Genomic DNA, 23320 nt, shown 5'->3' with positions numbered 1-23320 from the left:
TTTTTTTTTAAATTCCGTTTCTAAACCTCACACAGCCGCGACGGATTTTCCACTGAAAAGCATTCGCTTCCGCACGTGTTAACATTGCCGGCATCGAACGTTCGCTATTTTGAAGGATACCTGAAGACGTATCTTCCATGTTTTCGAGTCGGTGTCTTCGATGCTCGGCCGACGCGAAAGCCGTGGCGTGGGTAAGCGACTCGAATAAAGACAGGAACAAGTGCATTCAACGCGCGCGAGAACTGCATTGAAAGGCGAACTGCCTTTCCGTGGCGAAAAGCGAGCCTACGTTACTCGCGATGAATGAATTATTTTCGAATTCGCTGGTCACATGCCTAACGTTTTTTATTTCACTCTCAAAGTACAAATTTATAAGTTCGTACATTCGCGCATATCGTAACTTTTATTTCTCTGTCGTCTCGATACAAAATCTCTATATTATGCATGCATTGGAAAAAAGTTCTCTTTTATCTACAGGAAACAAATACTTTATGTCTTGCTGACCTGCGCCGCTGATACTATGTATACTCATATTCCGTATTTTTGTTTTATTTTTATCGTGCCGATTTGCGCGCTTTACTCGCGATGCGGCTCGAGTCGTAGCCGATGCTTCAATCAGAGAACTCAACTTCCGGGAATCAATTACAAAGTTCTCTCGTTAAACTATCGGTGACGTTGCGAGCCGCATCGGGAGGGAAGTGTTGAAATCGAATCGAGTGGAAGTCCGCGCTCGTATGGCCAACCGTCTGCGCGCGATTTCACCGGTGTAGCTAAAAGAACGCGTCGAATGACTATGATCGAGCGAGCTAATCGGTCATTGGACAGAAGCCGAAAGTGACGGTACACGTGACGTGTCCGGCGTTGCAAGTGCGACGGAGGATTCGGTTGGAATGTGATTTCACCGAGAATCTTCCGTACGTGCTTTCATTATATTTCTACTTGTCCCAGGTGAAGATATAATAAAGAGCTGCCGTTTACACCGCGTACCGACATTCCGACTCTGTCACGATCGATTACCGTCTTCGTCTGAAAAAGGATCAAACGCGAACCATCATGCAAACGAGCGCACACGAGTTCTCACTTTGTGAGAATAACACGCGCGCGATCGGCCGTGCATGTTGATATATGATAATTTACAATTTTCACAAAAAAAGACAACTAGCTCGTCGCCGCGGCTATAAAACGAGGGCAAGAAGATGCCTACTCTGGATATAATACGCTCAGAGGGAAGTTGGCATAGATGTTGTTAGCGGTTTCCTTGATAACTTTGGCAGCGTACCATTCGGCCGTCCGGTGCATTTCGTGCATCAGTGTCTGCCATTGATTTTGCAAAAATTGATCCAAATCAATGGTCATCGTCTCGTTATAGCTCGCCGTTTTAGTCCCCGAGATTTTATCGATTTTCAATTGCACCTGGGTATTTATCACTTTAAAATATTCCTCGCCCGTTTCCGGTTTATCGTAATGTTCACCATTTATAACGACGTCGGTGGTGACGTTTCTAAAAATTGTTGTCAGTCGGCCTACTTTTACGGGCCTCGTAAAATTGGGCATCACTTGGTATTTTGTGCGCAATATAATCTGTGGGAACTTCGCCTGTAACATTATCTGATGCCTTGAGTAGCTGAAAACGAGAATGTCCAGATAGTCGAATGGCTGTTCGGCTGCTGAGATTCAGCCGCGCTCGAATTCGCGATGCAGCTTCTTCTCGGGCGAAGAAGATTATCGTTCCATTTGTCGTACGACAAGTGTCGTCGAATCTGTCGGTCGAATTTAACAATTCCCGCGAAAATTCTTTATCCGGCGACGCAGGAATTCGACGATACTCCTTGTACTACATTGCAAACCCGAGTGTGTTATTTTGACACGTATAGTCTGAAGCTTTCTTTACATGTTTCTTGTTGTCTTAAGCTACGTCATTTAATTCATTTAGACGTTATTTAGACATTATTTTTTATTTATTTCTTTATTTATAAAGTGATTTTTCCTATAGCCTCATATTCTAAGCCGTTTACGGGTAAAAGAGTTTCCTATAAAGCGATTAAAGTGAACTATTCATCTAAAATTTATTAAATTCTAACCGTTTTCAAGAGAATTTTCTCTTATATCAATTAATTTTCCTTTTATATGAAGAGGAATATGTTGATTTGAATGTCGGCTTCTTTTGTTTAGTCATGCTCCATCTCCAGACATGAACGAAAAAATAACCATATATTCATGGGTCAGAATATTTAGAAAGCTTTTTAAAAAATGTATATGTGTTGTTGTAATAACGAAGATAATTTACCCATATTTGGTCAAATACAGTTTATAATCTATTGCAAGAAGTTAGAAAATATATTTTCTTTCTTTCAACTATGTTTCATACCATCGGTTATGATGAACATCTTGCAGCTATGAAGTCCATGACAAAACTGATTGGAAATTTATTTGTTATGATGGTCTTATTTCATTCGTGCTTACTTATCGCAGAACTAGAGCCAGAAGTATATTTATATATATATATACATTACTTCTTGCTATACATTATCATAATTTTTTCAAATTAAGTAGTTTAACTAGTAAGAAAGAGAATAAAGTATAGTATAGTAAGAATAAATAATAATCCTCTTAAAAAAATTAAATAATTTGTGTATAAGAGGAAATTTATATTAAAATTAATAAAATTTGCATTACAGACACACATACGTACATATAACATATAATTCCTCTAACTTTTTAAGTATAATGCGTTTATAATATGTTCCTTTTAATCCTAAAGGAATCCTCTTGTGGCCACATATAAGAATAAAATCCTCTAAAATTTAAATGCTTGTTCTGAAATTACTTTTTTTGAATGAAAACAACACTCGAGTTTGCAGTGATACACGAAGGCTATTAGCTCCACATTATTACGTCTATTGTTATGTGTATTGTTACATGATGGACTCTAAAATCGACATCCGGGATGAGACGATCGCTTGGATCGCGCATTGCGAATGAATGTTTGTATGTCGTATGTCGATCTGCTCTATCGCGATTACTTACTTGAACCCCATTATATCGAAGTCTGCTGCTCCGGAGATCATTATATCCGAAAACTTCGTGGTGCTTGAGTATTTACCCGACATGGAAATTTCGTAAGTCGGTATATAATACGGGTTGAACGTCGGAATACCCAAAGAATGAACACCATCCTTCAAGTGAGGCTTTAATGATTCTATGCTGTGCTTTATACATACCCCTAGATCAATCTCTCTTTGGTTACAAATGTACAGTTGTGATACTAAGAACAAATTACATACTGCGTTCGCAATTACTTTCTCACACATATCAGTTTTGAAAAACACACGATTCGTCGGAAGGCAGCGGGTCAACTCGAAAAATACCTCAAATTAAGTGTATCTCTCTTAGAATAGACTTCTATTCGCGAGATTAAAACGGAGTTACAAATGTTAGCTGTTCGAGAAAATTTTCGGATTTGCGAGATGATCGCACGGTTACTTACACGTAATCCCTAGATCGCGGTCAGACTTCACCATGGTCATCATGCTCATCAAAAAGATCAATAAAATAACACGCATTGTGGCTTACCGAAAAATCCTCGGTCAAATTCAAATTTAATGTTGCGTCGAAATATTGAGTGACTTTAATGCGCGAATTTCACTGTTACTCGATAATGTTCCGACTATGCGATTTCGACGACAACTAGCCAGCTCGCGTTGTTCTCGTTTCCACGTCTCTAGTTAATATATTTGTCCGACGAGTCAGGATTCGTATTTCGGACACGACGATCACGTGTACACACAATGCAAATCACGAGCGGCCTTGTGGCTTAACATTGTGCCAAGCATTTGTCGAGAGAATAATAGGGAACTTGTAAATCTACATCGAAAGTTCTCACGAAATCCTATGATCTTAGCTAAGGTGGCTACTTGAAAGGAACATACATTGCGAAGCGAATATGTAAAACGCAGTCTTTAATTTTTAAAGCATTGATAATGGGACAATTATTTTTGTCCTGCGGAAAATGAAGTGCAATGGATCGATGAATTTTGCTAGATATTATTCGAAGAGATCAAGTGATAATACATTGAGAAAGAAAAATGTTTAAAAATATTAAATATTTCTACCGTTGCCGTCGAATTTTTTCATTGTTGAAAAGAGAAAGGAAGAGAGAAGGAAAACGAGTAAGAGGAGTTATGTAGAATTACATATTATATGAAATTTCACTTGATACGTGCATAACTCTTTATTGCGTTGGTTAAATTTACAAATAAATTTGTATAATCTAAGCGCCGTTATTCACGCGAAGAAAAAATATCGCAAACGCAATATTGCAAACGCTCTTACATGGATTTTTTTCTCTGCGAGGAAAACAAATATCTCGCTTATTGCACGTATTCTTTTCTTTCTAGAAATTCTCAAGTATACGCGTACTTTCCGGATAATTATATACTCGAATTTATTTTACAGTCAGGACAAAATTGTTCTGGATGTTGTTTAAGATACAGCTGATGCTTCAATGAAAGAATTTATTTTTGGACCGCTAAAAAATAATTTGTCTTATTGAACCATTGACTGGTGTTGAAAAATGCTCCGAAAAAAAATTGTCCAGATTGTTTCAGTTCCAAGTTTACAATCGTATTTCGTATATCCAAATTTACAAAGCGTAAGGTCCTTTAGCGTAGAATCTTTAGGTCTAGGAAGGATCTATATATATATTATTACCGATAAGATTGGTAACGCGAAATGGTTCTAATTACAAGCGACAACTCGCGAGCTTCATCAGTTATGACGAAAGCCGAAGTGATGGTATACGAGATATCTAACATTGCAAGTATAACGAAGAAAACGCGTGGAACATAGGTATTTTTATCATACTTTTATCCATTGAATGAAAGTACAATAAAGAGGCACTGTGTGCATAGTGTACTATCATGCGAGTTCTGTCACAACCGCAAACCCGCGAGCATTCGTTCGCATTTGATGCGCACCGAACTCCATTGGAAGAAAAAGCCATTTTCTAAAGCAGCGTATACGAATCTCCGTATCAAAATAATAAATAAGTAATGCACAACTAATTGTGCTAGCAAGTTACACTCATTATAAAATGATTAATCTCTTCATCATGACAATAAAATCAAGACGATGCGTTTTAACGAGACGTTAACATAACAGTTGGGAAATTCGTGTAAATCCTATTCCAAATGGTCTGGATGAGCTCAGCTGCAATGTTTTTGATGTTATAAATTATTTCGTAAGTCAATGGATCCCACTCAAGTGCAAGATAATCATTTGCCAACTGCGTTACGTTTTCGGGTGTACCTCTTTGTTGTTTATTAGTCTTCATCCCTTCAAACTTTAAGATTGCCACGGTGACGTTGTTCACGTAAAAATATTGTTCTTCGTCCTCAAAATGCCTGCCTCGTATAATAATTTCAGCAACGACGTTCGTAAAATTGCTATTTAATCTGTATCTGCTATTTTTAATAAGCGTAGGAGACGCATATGAGACGTATGCATTGAACTTGTGGACACACTGACGAATGGAAAGTGCGCCAGAAACTCAATATAATGATCCTCGACAACTCTGGAAACAAGAATTTTAGGGTAATTTTGTGCTCAGCTGGTCACAAAGCGCGTTTGGATTCACTACGTGGATCGTCTCGTTAGGCCAAGTTGTTACAATTTCTTTTGTTATACGGCGAATATTTTGCGAATATGTCAAATGATTGCTTAGCGCATTTTTAACACTCCCCTCGGACACTGTAGGAATTCTCTATCTGACAATATTCGTCGTACAAGTGAAATATTGGCTTAACAGTACTGAATAATCCGCTGATGTGTTTATGTAATGTTTAGATAATAATTATTTACCTGACTCTAGTTATCGTGAAGTTTGATATACCGTTGATATATGTATCACTAAACTTTATCATAGGGATATACTGGTTTTCGAAGGTCATCTTATAAAATTGCGTATAATATGGCTCGAAAGAAGGTATACTTAATTACGGAATTTCGAAAGAATCTATATTTAGTTACGGAACACTCTGCGCTAAGTAAGGCCTCATCGAATCCAAGCTTCGCGGTAAGCATGCTTGGAGTCGCGATTTCGGACATGTATGTAGATTTGGTACTAACAACAAAATAAAGTGTTCTTGCAATTTTTTTTTCGCATGTACATCAAAGCGGCATAAGCCGATTTTACGTTCGATCCGGAAAACGCGCGGTTCCGCGAGAAGAAAAATCGACGCGGTTCGTCGAATATGTAAGATCGCGCGTATCTGTTATAAGATGGCCGCAGGAAAGTGAGCATCATACGTGCTGATACTCGTTGGAGAATATTACTTTATCCGACAATCGCAATGTTACTTACATCTGTCCCTTAAATAGTTGGCACACATCTCCGTGATGAAGCCGCTCGTTATAACGAAAAGCGCAAAGATGGTATGCATTTTTACCTGCGGAGAGGTTCTTGTTTCGAATTTAACGAATACTGAACGATTTTGACGTGTAGATTTATCACCAGTGGTGATAAATAACCGTACGATTTCGACAATAATCCAGCCACTCGCGTTGTTCTCGATTTTACGACTTTCGTTAACATATCGGTCCGACGCGTCGAGAGTGTATTTTAAACTCAGCGATCACGCATCAACAGGATGTAAATCATAAGTTATCTCCTTGTTCAACGTTGAGGCGAAGACGCATTGAAAGAACAACGATAAATATGTAAACACATGACGAATATTTTCGCTGAATCCTTGCAAAAGGTCTCCCTTTACGATTGTTATCCTCCGACGCGATTATTTGGAACGAAATAATTTGTCGATTAAAATTATAACATCAGCTTTTACCTTATCGCATCGCATTTTGAGACTTAAATTGATGATGTCAGTTTTCGACTAGTTAACAATTGGAAAGATCGATTCGCGTCTACATCGGGAAATTCTGTTTGGTAGATTTTACTAAGCGAGAAAGTATTTGAATATGAAAAATATATCTCCCCCGAATTTTAATAACTTCAACTCACACTGTTATCTGTTCGGGAGCGCATAAAATATTTTCCGTGAATGTTTATACACATATATAGCTTTCACGTTAAATTAGTCAAGGATTAATGTGTTATGCTTCAAATTTTTTCTTTAACATACATAACTCTTTGTTACATGTTCTCAAAATACAAAATCACTTTGTATCATACTTGTGCTACTATATTTGCGTGATAAAACTGTCAGCAATATGGAAGTGTTAGAATGATGTTTTATTTTACAAAATCGTTTATTATTATCGGTTACGTTCTAAGCTGCATTGAAAAAACCAAGTCTATTCTGATTTGCATAATGGTTTGTAAATGCTATCTACGACAAAGTTAGAAGTGCATCGAATGATCAAGGTTGCTCGATGATTGATTATGACGAAGAACGATGAAGGAGCCGAAATGATAATGCAGGAGATATCATCCGACGTTACAACTCTAACGAGAGATTCGCGATGAATCTAAGTATTTTTATTAAATTTTTATCTATCAAGATAAAAGTACAATAAATTATTTATACCATGCACAGTCATTCGAATTTTGTCATAAGCGGTTGTCATGCTCGCACTTTTGATTATTTAATGCGCACCTAACATTGTCAGAAAAGACGTTTCGTAAATCGATACATGTGAATGGTTACTCGGTATGAAATAATAATTGCGTACAATTGGTTCTGAAGATAAATATTTATCATATAGTGATGGGTGCTTCGTCACTGCGATAAAATTGAGACAATTGCACGTCTAAATAAGCGTCAGCAATACGTTAATTGGATATTTCAAGAAAATTTTATTCTCTCTCTCTCTCTCTCTCTCTCTCTCTTTCTTTCTCACTCTCTTTGTTGCTCGGAGAATATTAGATGCGAATAATTGAATTACATGCATGTTTCGGGAAGTTATAGCTCCCCAGTTGTTTTGCTGATAGTAATTTATGTTGATGATTAATTGGGAATACCATTTACTTATTATTTCCGAGGTGGTCTTAACATCCCCTACGCTTTTGAATACCACGTTGACGTTGACGTAACAAACGTTGAAATATTTATAGGTCCTTTTCCAGTCTTCGTAATATCCACCTTGTATAGCGATGCTAGCGTTGATATTCGTCAAGTCGTTCTTTGGAAACTGGGAGATGAGAAACGTGGTCGTACTATGTATATCGTAGTTAGCTGACACATTGTTGGATGGAAAGTATGCGTTAAATTTAATCTCCTACACAATGCGTTTATAGTTGTTGAAAACAATTTAATGTTAGTTTTGTGCTCACGTGATCCGTGATTGAATTCATCATATGGATCGGTTTTGCAGAATAAGACTATCGATCGATTTTACGTTGATCCACATGGAGACAATCATCCTTCATCTGAATCATGCGTAAATTATTCAGAGATGTATCTCGACCGGTGTGCGTCAATTTATATATTAATAATGGCTTACCGAACATTATGTATCGTGAAGTCTGGAATGCCATAGATAGTTATGTCCGAAATCGATAGGAGAGTAACAGAGTCGTCTTTGACGAAGTAAGATACTTTTTCTGCGCGATACGGGTCGAAAGACGGTAAGTCAAGCTGCGTGATGCCGATTTTCAGGAGTTATCTCATCAACTCAATACTGCGAGCTAGGTATGCATTGGCCGTTTCCTTCCGTCGCGAACATCTTTGCAGGTAAGGTATTAAGAACATAATAAACTTGCAATTTTATTTCAATACAAAAATGATAGAGAACGTAATTTCCTACGTCATTGTTTCGGTAAGCACGCGTTTCTTATGAGAAGGAAAATCAACTCGATAAATGAGATCACGTGTATCTGTCGTAGGATAACATACTATATGCAAAAGAGCACCAGAGGTACGAGTGTTCACTCTTGCTTGAGAAAATTATTTCGCACAACGATCGCAGGCTTACATATCGTTGTAGGTGACTCGAATGGTCCTGGCGTCGCAAAGATGCTCATAATAGCAAGGAGAGTAAGAAAAGTACGTATTATGCCCTGAGAAAAGGTTCTTGGTCGAATTCCAATTTAACAGGATGCCGAAGTGCCGTGCGATTTTGACGTTTGAATCTGACAGTCAATCAGCAATGCTATAACCGTGACTTTTAATTTAATCTTTAATAACTAAAAATCGTCTCGCTTTGCTCTTGTTTACATAATTTTTGCTAACATACCCGAGGTGTCAAGATTCATATTTTACAACCAAAAAAAAGTAATTTCGGAACAAGCGGAATCATCTAAATTTTAGAGGATATTATTCTTATATATGGCCTTAAGAAGATTCCTCTAAAATTAAGAGATATTATAAACACATTATTCTTAAAGTTAGAGGAATTATATGTTATATGTATGATGCAAATCTTATTGATTTTAATATAAATTTTCTCTTATACACAGATTGTTTAATATTTTTTTAAGAAGATTACGATTTATTCTTACTATACTTTATTCTTACTGATTAACTTGAAAAATTATTGTAATATCAGGTGTAGTAAAAAGAAATCCATTATTTTTGCATGAAATTGAAGGCTTTAATTACCATAGTTAGAATGATCCGAGTTAGGTCAAATATGCGCCGTTTTGTTCGATAACTTGCCATTTTGAAGGTAATTTTATTATGCCTCTCTCATAGAAGCTCTCGTCCCTATTGGCAAACAATTGAGACAGTCGATTTTCACAAGCCTCTCTTGAAGCGAATTTTTCACCAGCAAAATTGTTCGCCATGGACAGGAACAGATGGTAATCACTTGGTGCCAGGTCCGGACTATAAGGTGGATGCATAAGAACCTCCCAACCAAGCTCCCGGAGCTTCTGGCGAGTCACTATCGATGTGTGTGGCCTGGCATTGTCCTGATGGAACACAATTCCTCTCCTATTGGCCAAAGCTGGCCGCTTCTGGGCGATTGCTTCCTTCAGACGGTCCAATTGTTGACAGTACAGTTCCGAGTTAAGAGTTTTGCCGTAGGGGAGCAGCTCATAGTAGATAATTCCCTGTCAATCCCACCAACACACAGCAAAACCTTCCTGGCCGTCAATCCCGGCTTGGCCACCGTTTCCGCCGGCTCACCGAGATTCGATCACGACCGTTTTCGCTTGACGTTGTCGTAAGTGATCCACTTTTCATCACCAGTGATTAACCGCTTCAGAAATGGGTCGATTTTGTTGCGATTCAGCAGCGATTCGCAGATGGAAATTCGGTCCATGAGGTTTTTTTTCGTTAACTCGTGTGGCACCCATACATCGAGCTTCTTTTTGTATCCAGCCTTATTCAAATGGTTCCAAACGGTTTTTTGTGCAATCTTTAGCTCTTGGGCAATCGAAACAGTGCTTACATGACGGTCGGACTCGACAATGTCCATGATTTTATCGATATTGTCGACAATTGGCCTTCCAGAGCGTGGTGCATCTTTGACATCGAAATTACCGGAACGGAATCGACGAAACCAAAATTGCGCGTGATTGGCTGTTACAGTATCAGGACCATAAACACTATTCACATTTTCAGCCGCCTGGCTTGCGTTTTCGCCTTTATCGAAGAAAAACTGTAAAATATAGCGTATTTTCTCTTTGCTAGTGTCCATCTTTGACGCGCGCTCAAACAAAACTGAGTCAACTAATCACAAAACTGTCATAAAAGTTTTTTGAGTACGAAATCTCATGTTTTTAACGCCATCTAGTGGAACCCGATCGGACTTATACAACGCGAGATACAGATAACTAAAGCCATATATTGGAAAAATAATGGATTTCTTTTTACTATACCTGATATGTAGTGAAAAGTAATATATATAGATGCACTTCAGGCTCCAGTTCTACAATAAGTAGGCATGAATGAAATAAAATCATTATAACAAATATTCCGTATCTGTAATAAAAAATGAGGGTTTCCATTTAAGATTTCAAAGTTGCCCCCAACCCCCACCCCCAGGGGGTGGGGTGGGAGGCGAGTTTGATATCATTGGATGTCCCCCTTCGAGACTAACAACTTTCATTAACCACTTTTTTATCCAATGCATAGTTCTCGAGATATTTCAATGTCTTCAGATAAATCGTGTACCCTGTATAACAAAGTAATTTATTCCTCAGAATACCAAACAGCTCAGAATACCAAATAGCTCATAGCTTCGTGCAAGATATCTTTCGAAGCACATGTCAGCAGCTCGCAGTCAATAAGTGACTCACTGTTAAAGGCAGCGCTTTCACGTATCGCTTTTACCGCATTGCACATTTCGGTAACTTTTTTTCTCGAAGATCTTTTACAAAAGTTAGAATTCTTGATCTAACCAGATACGACTGTTCAGACAACTGCGTATATATATGATCAATGCAATATTCATAAGTAAATAACTTGTTCATTGTAGCAGGACTCAAATACAAACTCTTAGAAGATTGCATTAATTTTACAATTTTTGAACCATTTAGCTCGAACAATTTCACTCCTAAATTTTGAATCCGTAGCGGAAAGTACGATGGGTTGCGCGCTTCTAGAAGTCGTCGTACAGCACCACGATTTTCCATCAGTTTTCCCCAAATGTCTGTATGTAATATTAGTTCATTACCGCGATTGTCGCCGAGGATTATTTCCACGACAGGGTAGGATCGATATTGTACATTGAGTCCAATTTCCAAATACTTATGAGTTGTTGCAGTCAAAACATATCTGCGCCCCAGGATGCGAGTAGCATGACATGGCTCAGGAATGCTATAAAAATACAATGTAAATGTTATATACATTTAAAAATTCGGTCGGGAAAGTGCGCACAAAGTACCAACCAAATTCACATTGATACTCACTTCTTACGTTCCATTTTGCATGGTGGCTTCTCGAAACACTCGTCGTTTTGTTTCCACCTAGGGTGATTCTCATCCTCATCCACATGTTGAACAGACTTGTAATAATTTGCTTGTGCAGCGTTCACTTCGACATCGGACATTTTGGTTTATTGTATGTGGAAGCTACTGTCGAACCTTGTCTTTTGACAGAGCGACTGTCGAACCGTGTCTTTACAGAGCGACTCTTGCAGGAGCTTCTTCAACGCAGGTTTCCCTCCGAGTTTCCCCAGCCAATGCTACATCCCCTCCATCGATCTCTTCAGAGTTTTCAAATTTTCTAATGCACATATCAATATATCTTCTGAAACTAGATATTAATTCTCTGGCACAGCATTGTAACCAGTCAATTAAATAGTCACACATTGATGAAATAATACCAGTCATAGCACATCGCAGTACGACAGAAAATAATGCGCAGTACAGAAATGCGCAATATTTATACTTTTATTACAATTTGTAAACGTTGCAATATAATGGTGCTGTGTATTACAATATCACATTTTGACCAAAATGTGATTTGTCAGTCGTCGACCCCAGACTGCTGATACCAAATCGTAGGTCTACAAGTACTATTGTGGTATTAGATAAAGAAAGGTATACATATCTTATCATAGGGTACATCCTGTGAAGAACTTAGTGCTGCTGCGTATTACAATATCACATTTTGACCAAAATATTTTTTGTCAGTCGTCGACCCCCCAGACTGCTGATACCAAATCGTAGGTCTACAAGTACTATTGTGGTATTAGATAAAGAAAGGCATACATATCTTATCATAGGGTACATCCTGTGAAGAACTCAGTGCTGCTGCGTATTACAATATCACATTTTAACCAAAATATTTTTGTCAGTCGTTGACGTCAGACTGCTGATACCAGAATCATAGGTCTATAAGCCTATTATTGTATCAGATAAAGAAAGACATGCACTTAGGCAAAGTCCACAACGAGTCGATATGAGTTTAAGATCCAGGAATGTGTTTAATAGTTCGTCGAGGAAGTTTCCCCGAATTTTGATAACAGCATGTATGTTTGAAAGAGTGAAGGGCTATAAAATGTTCAAAGCAGAATATTCTATAGTTTAGTCGAAGACGAGCAAAGCGCGCAGTTACAGTGTGTTTACAACGTTGCTAGAAAAATGGCAGAATCATCATTATCATCATTATCATCCGTAGAACGCGAGCTGCAGAATCAGGCCGCTCGATTAGGCTCGCTAGACGAATACCACGCATGGGAACAAAAGTGCGACGAGTGTCTCGAGTCGTTGGAACAGCATAGCCGAGCCAAACAACCACGACTATTGGTTGGTTCAGCGCACTCGATGGTTGCTCGTATAGCGCAACTCGAGGGTTTAAAAAATACTTTGCGCAGACGTTTCGTATACGCAGGAGCCGGACATTCGACACTTGTTTGGCGAGAAATCGATATAGCGTTCAATAGTCGCATATCAATCGGGGCGATTGTAAATATAGACTACATCGACCCTCTTCGATTTCTCCAAGATGTGAAGAATATCGTGCTCGAGCATGTGCGAAGCGTTATGAAGAGACACGGTAGCGTAAAAGTCAACACTGTGTTCAACGGCGAATTTGTGACGGGTGATAAACGCGCGAACAAGAGCATCAATACGAGGAACGTTGGACTTCTTTCTACATCTGATTTAGACATTTGGTTCGTGACATGTATTATCGAACCCACCTTAGCGTCCATGGAAGAATTCCAGGAACGAGATAGCTGGTGGACACTCTCGCGCATATTCGATCTGACCGTTAATGTTAACAAGTACAATCCATTGCATGCGGGATGTCATATCGAGTTACCGCGCGAAATAAAAATGAAGCGGGCTATAATCAACATGCAATCTATGGACAATGTATGTTTCGCATGGGCGGTGGTCGCAGCGTTATGTTCAGCTGACAAAAACGCACAAAAACGACGTGGGACACTTCATGTGGATTAAGAATTTGTCTCGCCTTGTGAGCTCACAATTAAATAAAAAGAAATGCAAAAAATATATATGTGATCGGTAAGGATATTTTATGAATGATATTTTATGAATACAATATATAAAAATACACTATAAAGAAAAACTCATAATAATCATTTTTTATTACAGTTGTTTACATTATTTTCATACAAACGAAAAACTGGAGAGTCACATTATAGATTGTGTGTAGATAGCAAATTGAATGACTGCGCCGTCATCTTGCCAAACGATGACAACAAATGGCCCAGCTTCACCAACTACTGCAGGAAGGAGCGGATCTCGTTTGTAGTTTACGCCGACTTGGAATGCATCCTGGAGAAGACACCGAGGGAAGAACAAAAACGAGTTCGTATGCGTATCAACATCATAGCGTATTTAGTATAGCGTATTACGTGCGATGTTCCTACGACGAGTCATTGTCCGCGTATCGATGTCATCGCGATCCGAATTGCATCTCATGGTTTGTCAAAGAACTTGAAGAACTAGCACATCGTGTAAAGGATATTTTGTCTGCAAATGTCTCCATGGAAACTTTGTCGAAAGAACGAAGAAAGTGGGAGACATTTCGGAACGCTACGCTGTGTCATGTGTGCGAGAAATCATTCGCAAAGGATGATACACGCGTGACCGATCATTGTCACCTAACTGGGCACAGAGGTCCCGCGCATTCCAATTGCAATCTAAATTATCGAGATAGTTATTGCATTCCCGTGGTCTTTCACAACTTATCCGGTTATGATTCACACTTTATCATCAAAGATATAGGAACCGCGTTCGAAGGTTCAATCATTGTACTACCGATAACCAAAGAAAAATATATTTCGTTTACAAAGACTGTAGGAAACATGATGGATAGTAGGTATAAATGGGAAAATTGTATACAATTGCGGTTCATCGATTCGTACAAATTTCTTAGTACAAGTCTCGATAAATTGGCGTCTTTTCTCAACAACGACAAATTAAAAATTGTTCAGTCTGAATTTTCAAATTTGTCCGACAAAGATTTTGACTTATTGACACGAAAGGAGGTCTTTCCGTACGAATACCTTGATTGCGCGGACAAGCTGCAGGATCGGTGTTTACCGCCGCGCGAGTCATTTTACAGTTCGTTGATGGGTGACACGGTATCTGAGAGCGATTACGCGCACGCCGTGAACATCTGGCAACGGTTCGCCATTCAAACCTTAGGTGAATATAGCGACTTGTATCTGAAGATTGATGTCTTGTTGCTGGCCGATATTTTTGAAAATTTCCGCAATAGTTGTATCAAAAGTTATGGGTTAGATCCCGCGTATTGTTACACTTTGTCTGGTTTTACGTGGGATGCTATGTTGAAGCATACGGGCGTTAATTTCGAACTGCTCACTGATATCGATATGGTCATGTTCATCGAGCGCGGTATTCGCGGTGGCCTCAGTCAATGTTCCGGTAGATATGCAAAAGCCAATAACAAGTACATGCAGTCTTACGATCCATTGCAACCATCATCATACTTGATGTACTTCGATGTAAATAACTTGTACGGTTGAGCAATGTGTCAACAGTTGCCATACGTCGAATTTCGATGGGTCGATGATGTATCGAATTTCGACGTATCATCAATCGCACTAGATTCACCTATAGGTTACATTCTGGAGGTTGACTTAGAGTATCCGCAACGTCTGCACGACGCGCACACTGACCTACCGTTCTGTCCGACGCGGGACAAACCGCCAACCAAAAGCAGGACATGCTTTTCGCAACCTTATGCGATAAGCAGCGTTATGTGATTCATTATCGCAACCAGCAGCAGTGCACGCGTCACGGTCTTCGTATTGGAAAGATACACCGCATATTCAAATTTGCCCAATCCTCATGGCTCCGCGATTATATCGAACTTAATACACAGTTTAGAACACGCGTGACAAACGATTTCGAGAAAAATTTGTACAAATTGATGAACAACGCGGTGTTCGATAAAACCATGGAAAACGTTCGCAATCACGTAGACGTAAAACTATTGATAAAATGGGATGGACGATACGGTGCTGAGGCAATGATCGCGAGAACAAATTTTCATAGCAGAAGGGTCTTTTCGGAAAATTTAATCGCCGTTAAGCTACGTAAACTCGAGGTGAAATTCAACAAGCCGATCTATGTGGGTATGTGTATCCTTGACATATCCAAGATCTGCTTGTACGAATTTCAGTCAACGTTCGAATGACGACCCATGGCAAAGTATTCTCTTATGGTATCTTGCTTGTCACATGCCACATCGTCAAAGATAAAAATAGAATTTTGGACGCTTCGGTCGTTGGAATCACGTCGCTGTTATCGGAGAATGTAAAGTATCCAATTTCATCTATCGGTTTCAACAAATTTTCTAAGTAGCGATATTTAGGTTGTTGCAATGATTTTGAGTACACGTACAAGTTCTCGAAACGCAGACCGTGCAGACTTTCCAGCAAGCTGATGAGAACATTCGTCTTGCCGCAATTCGAGGGACCGCATATGATGCCGCGTATGGTATTCGGAAGCATGTTTCCATGCCTGCGCGCCTCTTGCTCAATCATTGATTGCGTTCTATTGTCGAAATATGTCACACGTATCGACGTCGGTTGCTTCACGAACCGCACGTTTCCCCCACGAGTCACAACATTGATTATGTTAACGGATCGTTGCGGTTGAACTATATATATAGACGCGTCGATCTTGGAAACGCTCAGTTTAGAAAATGTTGCTCCTTCTAACGGATACTCGTGATATTCGAGAGCTCATCTCCGAACAGTTGAAATACATACCGAAGATTGTTTTGTCACGCGATTTTGCAAAGGCGACTTATGGGGCAGACTCCCTGAACATATAAAAGTTGATCCAGAGGTTCAGCAGTATCGTCGGTGTTTGGAACATTACAATCGTCCGTGGCAGCGAACGCATATCGACGGTCCGGCACCGTTGATCCGAGACTGTAGTGAATGCCATCGACAAGAGTCAAAGTCGGCAGCGGTCTATTGAATCGCGCGATAAATGCGCTTCCTATCGAACTACACATTCCCGGATATCAATTTTGCGGTCCTGGAACTCGCTTGGCAAAACGATTGGCCAGAGGCGATCGAGACATTAATTCATTAGACGCGGCGTGTCGTGAGCACGATATAGCCTATTCGCGTAGCAACAGTTTCGCTGATCGGCACGCGGCGGATAAGATTCTCGCTGTAAAAGCGTGGAAACGTATAACTTCGAAAGATTCAACTCTAGGCGAGAGAGCGGCTGCTGCCGTCGTTTGGGCTGCCATGAAAGTCAAAACGAAAATCGGCATGGACATGAAAATCAAAACGAAAATCGACATGAAGAAAAAGAAGTCGTCCAAGAAAGCAATCCGAAAACGAACACTTCCGATAGCAAAACGGGGTGGTATTTTACCAGTTCTATCATTACTGGGAGTTCTCGGTTCACTAGTCGGTGGAGCGGCGGGTGTCGCAAAAGCGGTGAATAATGGCAAAGCCGCGCAACGTCAGTTGGAAGAATTAAAACGTCATCATCGCCCTATGGAAGGTCGCGCTATGAAATGTCGCGGAATCTATCTTGCTCCGTACAAGCGCGGGAAAGGCGCTGCAGAAAAAAGAAAAAAAAACGTCAAAGAGACACTAAAATTACCCATGGGTGCAATGACTAACGTACAGTTGGAAAGACTAGCGAGGCGTATGCGTATATCTTTCTTTCGAGGTGATTTCATGCGTGACGTCTTACCGATAGATGGAGTACGTCAAAACGAGAGTGGTATTGTAAATTTAGACAACACAGAGGGACCAGGTACATACTGGGTGGCATATGCGAAAAGAGGAAATCGCGCAGTATATTTTGATAGTTTTGGTAATCTTCGACCGCCCAAGGAATTGATTCGATACCTTGAGAGAGATGTAGTGAAAATTGTGTGCAATCGCACGTCTTATCAACATTACAGTCAGAGCATATGCGGACAATTGTGTTTACAGTTTCTCCAAACGGTAGACGATCGATATGGATTTAAATGACAACATTCCACCAACAGCAGTCAGTATTCGCTTGGCAGTTTGCGAACATGTCGCTAATGCTTACGTTGACTGGCAACAGTAGCACCCTTACGGTGAGCTACTTTCCCGCTATAGATTTGAGCGACGGTGATTACGAGCTCGGTTTAACGGATTTCGAAACATACAATACGATACAAAATGTAAATTCGTCGAATAATAAATTTTATTATGGTGCTAACGACGAAGAAATTACGATTCCTGAAGGATCGTACGAATTGCGTGCCATATACGAATATTTAAAAAATGCAATTTCACATGCACAGAAAACAGTACGTTCCAAAAATAATCCATGTAAAGATGACGCGAATGAATATCCTATAATAATTCCAATAATAATACGTGCCAATAATAATACGATGAAGAGTGAAATAAAATGTGCTTATAGAATAAATTTTAGCAAGCCAAACAACATTGGCTCGCTTTTAGGATTCTCATCGAGTCGTGTATTAGAACCGCACCGATGGTACTAATCGGACGCACCGATTAAGATTGTCAATATTAATATCATTCATATAGAATGCAGCGTTGTCAGTGGTGCGTACAGTAACAGTATGCGTGTACATACGATACATGAATTCTCGCCTAAGGTGCCACTAGGATATAAGATATTGAAAACGCCGGCACGTGTCATTTACCTTCCAATCATCGCACGGAGCATTGCAGATTTAACGGTGCGTGTCGTTGATCAAGAAGGACAATCGCTCGATTTTCAAGGAGAAGAGATTACCATTAGATTGCATGTACGACGGCGACGATAATAAACGCAATCTATGAAATTGTTACGTCCTAGAAGAGGAACGCAACTTTCCGTTCGCGAGTAAGGCGAACCTCGTTCGTAACCGCGTGCCAGTGAACGGGTCAGGGACCAGACGGGTCCCTTTACTCGGGCACCGACGTACGACGAGCGGTCCGTTTTTCGGTCAGGGACGCGAATCCCTTTACCGGGGATAGGACCATGAGTTGACTGTTGGATAGGGTGGGGTGATTTTGAAATTAATTGATGGAAATATTAGGTGCGCAACTAAGTTCCCGCTGTTTTTCAAGAGATGGCTCCAGTAGTGGTCGATTGTGACAAAACGTCATGAACCAAGCTTAGACATATGGTAAACAAACCGCTTTGACACATTAGTGATTTTGTTTTGCGTCATATACTTTTGGTTGTGTGAAAATGTCTTATTTTGTGCCAAATATTCGTCATTTGCGGGAAGTGTTGCTTTTCTCCTTTCATTCGAAGAAAACGGAGGCTGAAGCGCATCGAGAACTCCAAAAAGTTTACGGAGATGCTGCTCTAAGTGAAACAACGTGCCGTGATTGGTTCAAGTCGCTTCAAAGTCGCTTCAAAGACGGTGATTTCGATGTTGACGACCGTTCGCGTGAAGGAAGGCCAAAAACCTTCGAAGACGCTGAATTGGAGGCATTGCTCGATGAGGATCCCTGCCAAACGCAAAAAGAGCTTGCTTCAGCATTTTAGAAGTTACCCGCCAAGCCATTTCCAAGCGATTGCATGCGTTGGGAATGATTCAAAAACAAGGAACTTGGATTCCTTATGATTTGAAGCCAAGAGACGTTGAGCGTCGTTTTTTCGCCTATGAACAACTGCTCCAGCGGCAAAAAAGGAAGGGTTTTCTTCATCGCATCGTTACGGGTGATGAAAAATGGATTCATTACAGTAACCCAAAGAGAACAAAATCATGGGGACTGCCCGGTCATGCTTCTACGTCGTCGGCTCGGCCGAATATTCACGCTGCGAAGGTTTTGCTGTGTATTTGGTGGGACCAAGGCGGTGTTATTTATTATGAGCTGTTGAAACCGAATGAAACCATCACTGGGGAACGGTATCGAACTCAATTGATGCGATTGAGCCGAGCACTGCGCGAAAAGCGGCCACAATACGAGCAGAGGCACGAAAAAGTGATTCTACAGCATGACAACGCTCGGCCTCACGTTGCCAAACCCGTTAAAACCTACTTAGAAACGTCCTACCCTACCCGCCATATTCCCCAGATATTGCGCAGTCCGATTATTACTTGTTCCGTTCGATGGCACATGGTCTGGCTAATCAGCAGTTCCGCTCATACGAAGACATCTCAAAATGGCTTGATTCGTGGATAGCCTCAAAAGACGAACACTTCTACCGTGACGGTATTCGAGCTCTGCCAGAAAGATGGGAAAAAGTTGTCGCTAGCGATGGGCAATATTTTGAATGATTCATTTGTAACCATTTTTTCACAATAAAGTTGCATTTTCATCAAAAAAACAGCGAGAACTTAGTTGCGCACCTAATATTTATTCTAAACTTTATATGAATCAGCTAGAATGGCGCGCGCGTAAATAAAAGAGACAGAGAGGGACAGCGAGAGAGAGAGAGAAAGAGAGAGAGAGAGAGAGAGAGAGAGAGAGAGAGAGAGAGAGAGAGAGAGAGAGAGAGAGAGAGAGAGAGAGTATAAGAGAGAGAGAGAGGGAGGGCGAGAGTGTGAGAGTGAGGGAGAGAATGTGAGAGAGAGAGAGAGAGGGAGGTAGGGAGGGAGAGAGGGGGAGAGAGAAGATGAGAGAGGGGGAGGGGGAGATGTTTAGGGATAGCGGGTGAGAGTAGGAGAAGGAGGGCTAGAGAAAAAGGAGAGTTTGAGGGAGAGAGTGTGAGAGAGAGGGGAGGAGGGAGGGAGGGAGGGAGAGAGAGAGGAGAGTGTGAGGGAGAGAGTGTGAGAAAGAGAGGAAGGGGGGAGAGAGAGGCAGAGAGGGAGGGGGATGAGTGAGTGAATGAAAAGAAATAATAGGGCCGATAGTCAAAAAGTAGGGAACGTTATCATCTGTTACCGACGTTAGTGAATTTTGGTATACATGTGTATATACAGAGTGTCTTAAAAATGCCGGACTCCCAGGATAACTTTGCAGGATCAAGTTTTCATGAGAAACATTAAACATAAAAGTTGTAGAAAATCGAGTGACGGACTTGATGGTGACCATGAATTTGACATTGGCCATGACCTTCAAGGTCATTTGGAAGTTAACATGCGTTTTTTAAATGGGAACCCTTATTTTTTATTACACTGTTTTTTTATCTCTCCTTCCCTCCCTCCCTCCCTATCTCCCTCCTTCACTCTCTCTCTCTCTCTCTCTCTCTCTCTCTCTCTCTCTCTCTCACATACTCTCTCTCGCACTCTTCCTCCCTCACATTCTTTCTCTCACACTCTCCTTTCTCTCACACTCTTCTATCTCTTACACTCTCTCTCACTCACATTTTCCCTCCCTCACACTCTCTCTTTGTCACACTCCCTATTTCTCACAATCTCTATCCCACACTCTTTCTCTCACACACTCTCTCTCACAAAATCTCTCTCTCTCTCATACTCTCTCTCTCTCTCTCTCTCTCTCTCTCATTCTCTCTCTCACACACTCTCTGTCTCTCTCACACACTCTCTCTCTCATCCTCTCTCTCTTACACTTTATCAAAGCCCTTTCGCATAGTCAAAATACGTGCAAAGATGAAGAGAAACATTGCCACGCAAAAGGATTTGAAATTCAGTCCAGTCAGTACGACGTAAATTTTCAATTACACATAAAGTTTTTCTAGGCTGATATAGAATATTAATTTCATATTGAGCAATGCTCCGTTTCATATTCCTACATATGTGCTTCCCCTTTATAAAAGAATTCTCAATTCGGCGCATCGAATTTTTCATCATTTTTCCAAGACGTTTCTTATTACTATTTTTTATTTTCGTACGAATATTTATTATGTGAAGCGAAAAGGTTTTCAATTTGGTACAGCCAGGGCGACGTAAACTTTGCAAGAAGGACTCGTTGTCCTAATCGCGATAGTTACTCATCGTTTTTCTCAGATGATTTGCATTATTCCATTTTATTTTGGCAGGAATATACACTATACGAAAGTCTTTTTCATTCCGTGCAGCTAATGCGACGTAAACTTTATAAGAAAGTGTCGGTGTTCTAGTCGCAATAGTTTCTCATCGTATTTCTAACATGTTTTCTATTACTCCACTTTATTTTGGCAGGAATATTTGCCGTACAAAAGCGTTTTCAATACCGTACTGCTAGTGCGACGTAAACGTTGCAGAAGGAAGTCGGTGTCCTATCGCAATAGTTTCCCATCGTTTTTCTCGGATGACTTGAATTACTCCGCTTTATTTTGACAGAAATATTCACTGTCCGAAAGCGTTTTCAATTCCGTACTTCCAGTGCGACGTAAACGTTGCAGGAGGAACTCGGTGTCCTATTCGCAATAGTTTCCCATCGCTTTTCTCGGGTGATTTGTAATACTCCGCTTTATTTTGATAGGAATATTCACTGTACGAAAATGTTTCCGTACTGCTAATACTGCTAAGCCAGGGCGACGTAAACTTGACAAAAAGAAGTCGCTGACACGATAAAGTGAGAAGCCGATTTACGTGAAAACAAGCATACTATTTCTGAAGAATCATTTTCTTGTAATAATATTCATTGCTTAAATTATTTTTTATTATGTTACACTATATATATATCAGCGAATCGAAGAATCCGAGAAGCAGCAGCAAAATGCACATTTCGGAGAGAAGGCAAATATCGGCAACGTCGCATTCACATTCATATAAGATCTATGTGTAGAAAAGTCGAAATGACAATGCACACACACATTTGTCCGAAGTCTGTGAGAAAAGATATATATGGAAAAATGCGATGAAAGGATAGCATAATCGCATCAGCAATTATCCGGCAATTGTCTTTACTATATAAATACTATGTAAATATATATACACATATGTGTACCAAAATTCACTAACGTCGATAACAGATGATAACGTTCCCTACTTTTTGATGATCGCCTCTACGTTATAGACGCTTTGCAAGTTCGTTGACGACTCCAGGATCCCCTTAATGCTAGCGAATGATCTGTCGATGTGTTTATCTATTAGACAATAATTACTTACCTGACTTTACTTATCCTGAACTTTGATATACCGCTGATGAATGTATCTCTAAACTTTATCATAGGGATAAAATCATTTGTGAAAATCATTTTGTTCAATTGTATATAATATGGCACGAAAGCGGGTATGCTCAAAAGCGGAACACCTTGCGCTAGGTAAGGCTTCATCGATTCCAGGCTTTGCGGTAAGCATCTTTGGAGTTCTGATCTTGGACATGTGTGTAGATCCGGTACTAACAACAAAATAAAATGTCTTTGTAATCTTTCCTGCAAACGTATATCAAAGCGACGTAAGTCATCAATCTCATGTTCGATCCGGAAAGCGTGCGATTCTCGCGAGAAGAAAATTCGACGCGGTTCGACTAATATATAAAATTGCTCATATCTATCACAAGATAGTCGCATAAAACTGAGCACCATACATGCTCATACTCGTTGGAGAGTATTACTTTATCCGATGATCGCGGTGTTACTTACATATGGTTTTTTAGGTGGAAGGCAGATATT

At 40.1% G+C, this 23320-nt stretch overlaps 2 protein-coding genes and 1 long non-coding RNA gene across 4 annotated transcripts in view; all 3 read right to left on the bottom strand.

Annotated features, from left to right (window-relative positions):
• Window positions 1-23319, bottom strand: part of LOC105191225 (uncharacterized) — a 54617-nt gene extending 31298 nt beyond the window's left edge. The window contains exons 1-2 of the mRNA XM_025306267.1: window positions 23291-23319; window positions 22815-23046 (exon numbers count right to left, since the gene is read on the bottom strand). Of these exons, the coding sequence (XP_025162052.1) occupies window positions 22815-22981 (167 nt within the window). The 5' untranslated portion in view covers window positions 22982-23046; window positions 23291-23319. The remainder of the gene's footprint in view (window positions 1-22814; window positions 23047-23290) is intronic.
• Window positions 563-3717, bottom strand: LOC112590282 (uncharacterized). Its single transcript, XM_025306255.1, has 3 exons — window positions 3488-3717; window positions 3028-3265; window positions 563-1624 (listed from the first exon to the last, which is right to left on the bottom strand). Exons 1-3 carry the CDS (start codon window positions 3561-3563, stop codon window positions 1201-1203), a joined length of 738 nt encoding a protein of 245 aa, XP_025162040.1. The 5' UTR covers window positions 3564-3717; the 3' UTR covers window positions 563-1200.
• Window positions 4217-6634, bottom strand: LOC105180982 (uncharacterized). Of its 2 annotated transcripts, XR_003114095.1 has the most exons (3): window positions 6362-6634; window positions 5860-6121; window positions 4217-5572 (listed from the first exon to the last, which is right to left on the bottom strand). It is a non-coding gene; the product is annotated as an uncharacterized LOC105180982 (long non-coding RNA). The 2 variants fall into 2 exon arrangements; XR_003114094.1 differs by lacking the exon at window positions 5860-6121.
• Window position 23320: the final 1 nt, after the last annotated feature.

The sequence above is a fragment of the Harpegnathos saltator genome, unplaced genomic scaffold (assembly GCF_003227715.2).
Source record: "Harpegnathos saltator strain DR-91 unplaced genomic scaffold, Hsal_v8.6 scaffold124, whole genome shotgun sequence".
In the NCBI taxonomy this organism is placed as follows: domain Eukaryota; kingdom Metazoa; phylum Arthropoda; class Insecta; order Hymenoptera; family Formicidae; genus Harpegnathos; species Harpegnathos saltator.
The sequence above is the reverse complement of the archived record's forward strand: the minus strand, read 5'-3'. Positions and strand labels throughout refer to the sequence as shown.

Coding starts and splice junctions, on each gene's coding strand:
- LOC112590282 (XM_025306255.1), bottom strand. CDS start 3,563: ATGCGTGTTATTTTATTGATCTTTTTGATGAGCATGATGACCATGGTG. Junction 3,266..3,487: donor CCGCGATCTAGGGATTACGT/GTAAGTAACCGT, acceptor ATTTGTTCTTAG/TATCACAACTGTACATTTGT. Junction 1,625..3,027: donor TTCGATATAATGGGGTTCAA/GTAAGTAATCGC, acceptor TCTCGTTTTCAG/CTACTCAAGGCATCAGATAA.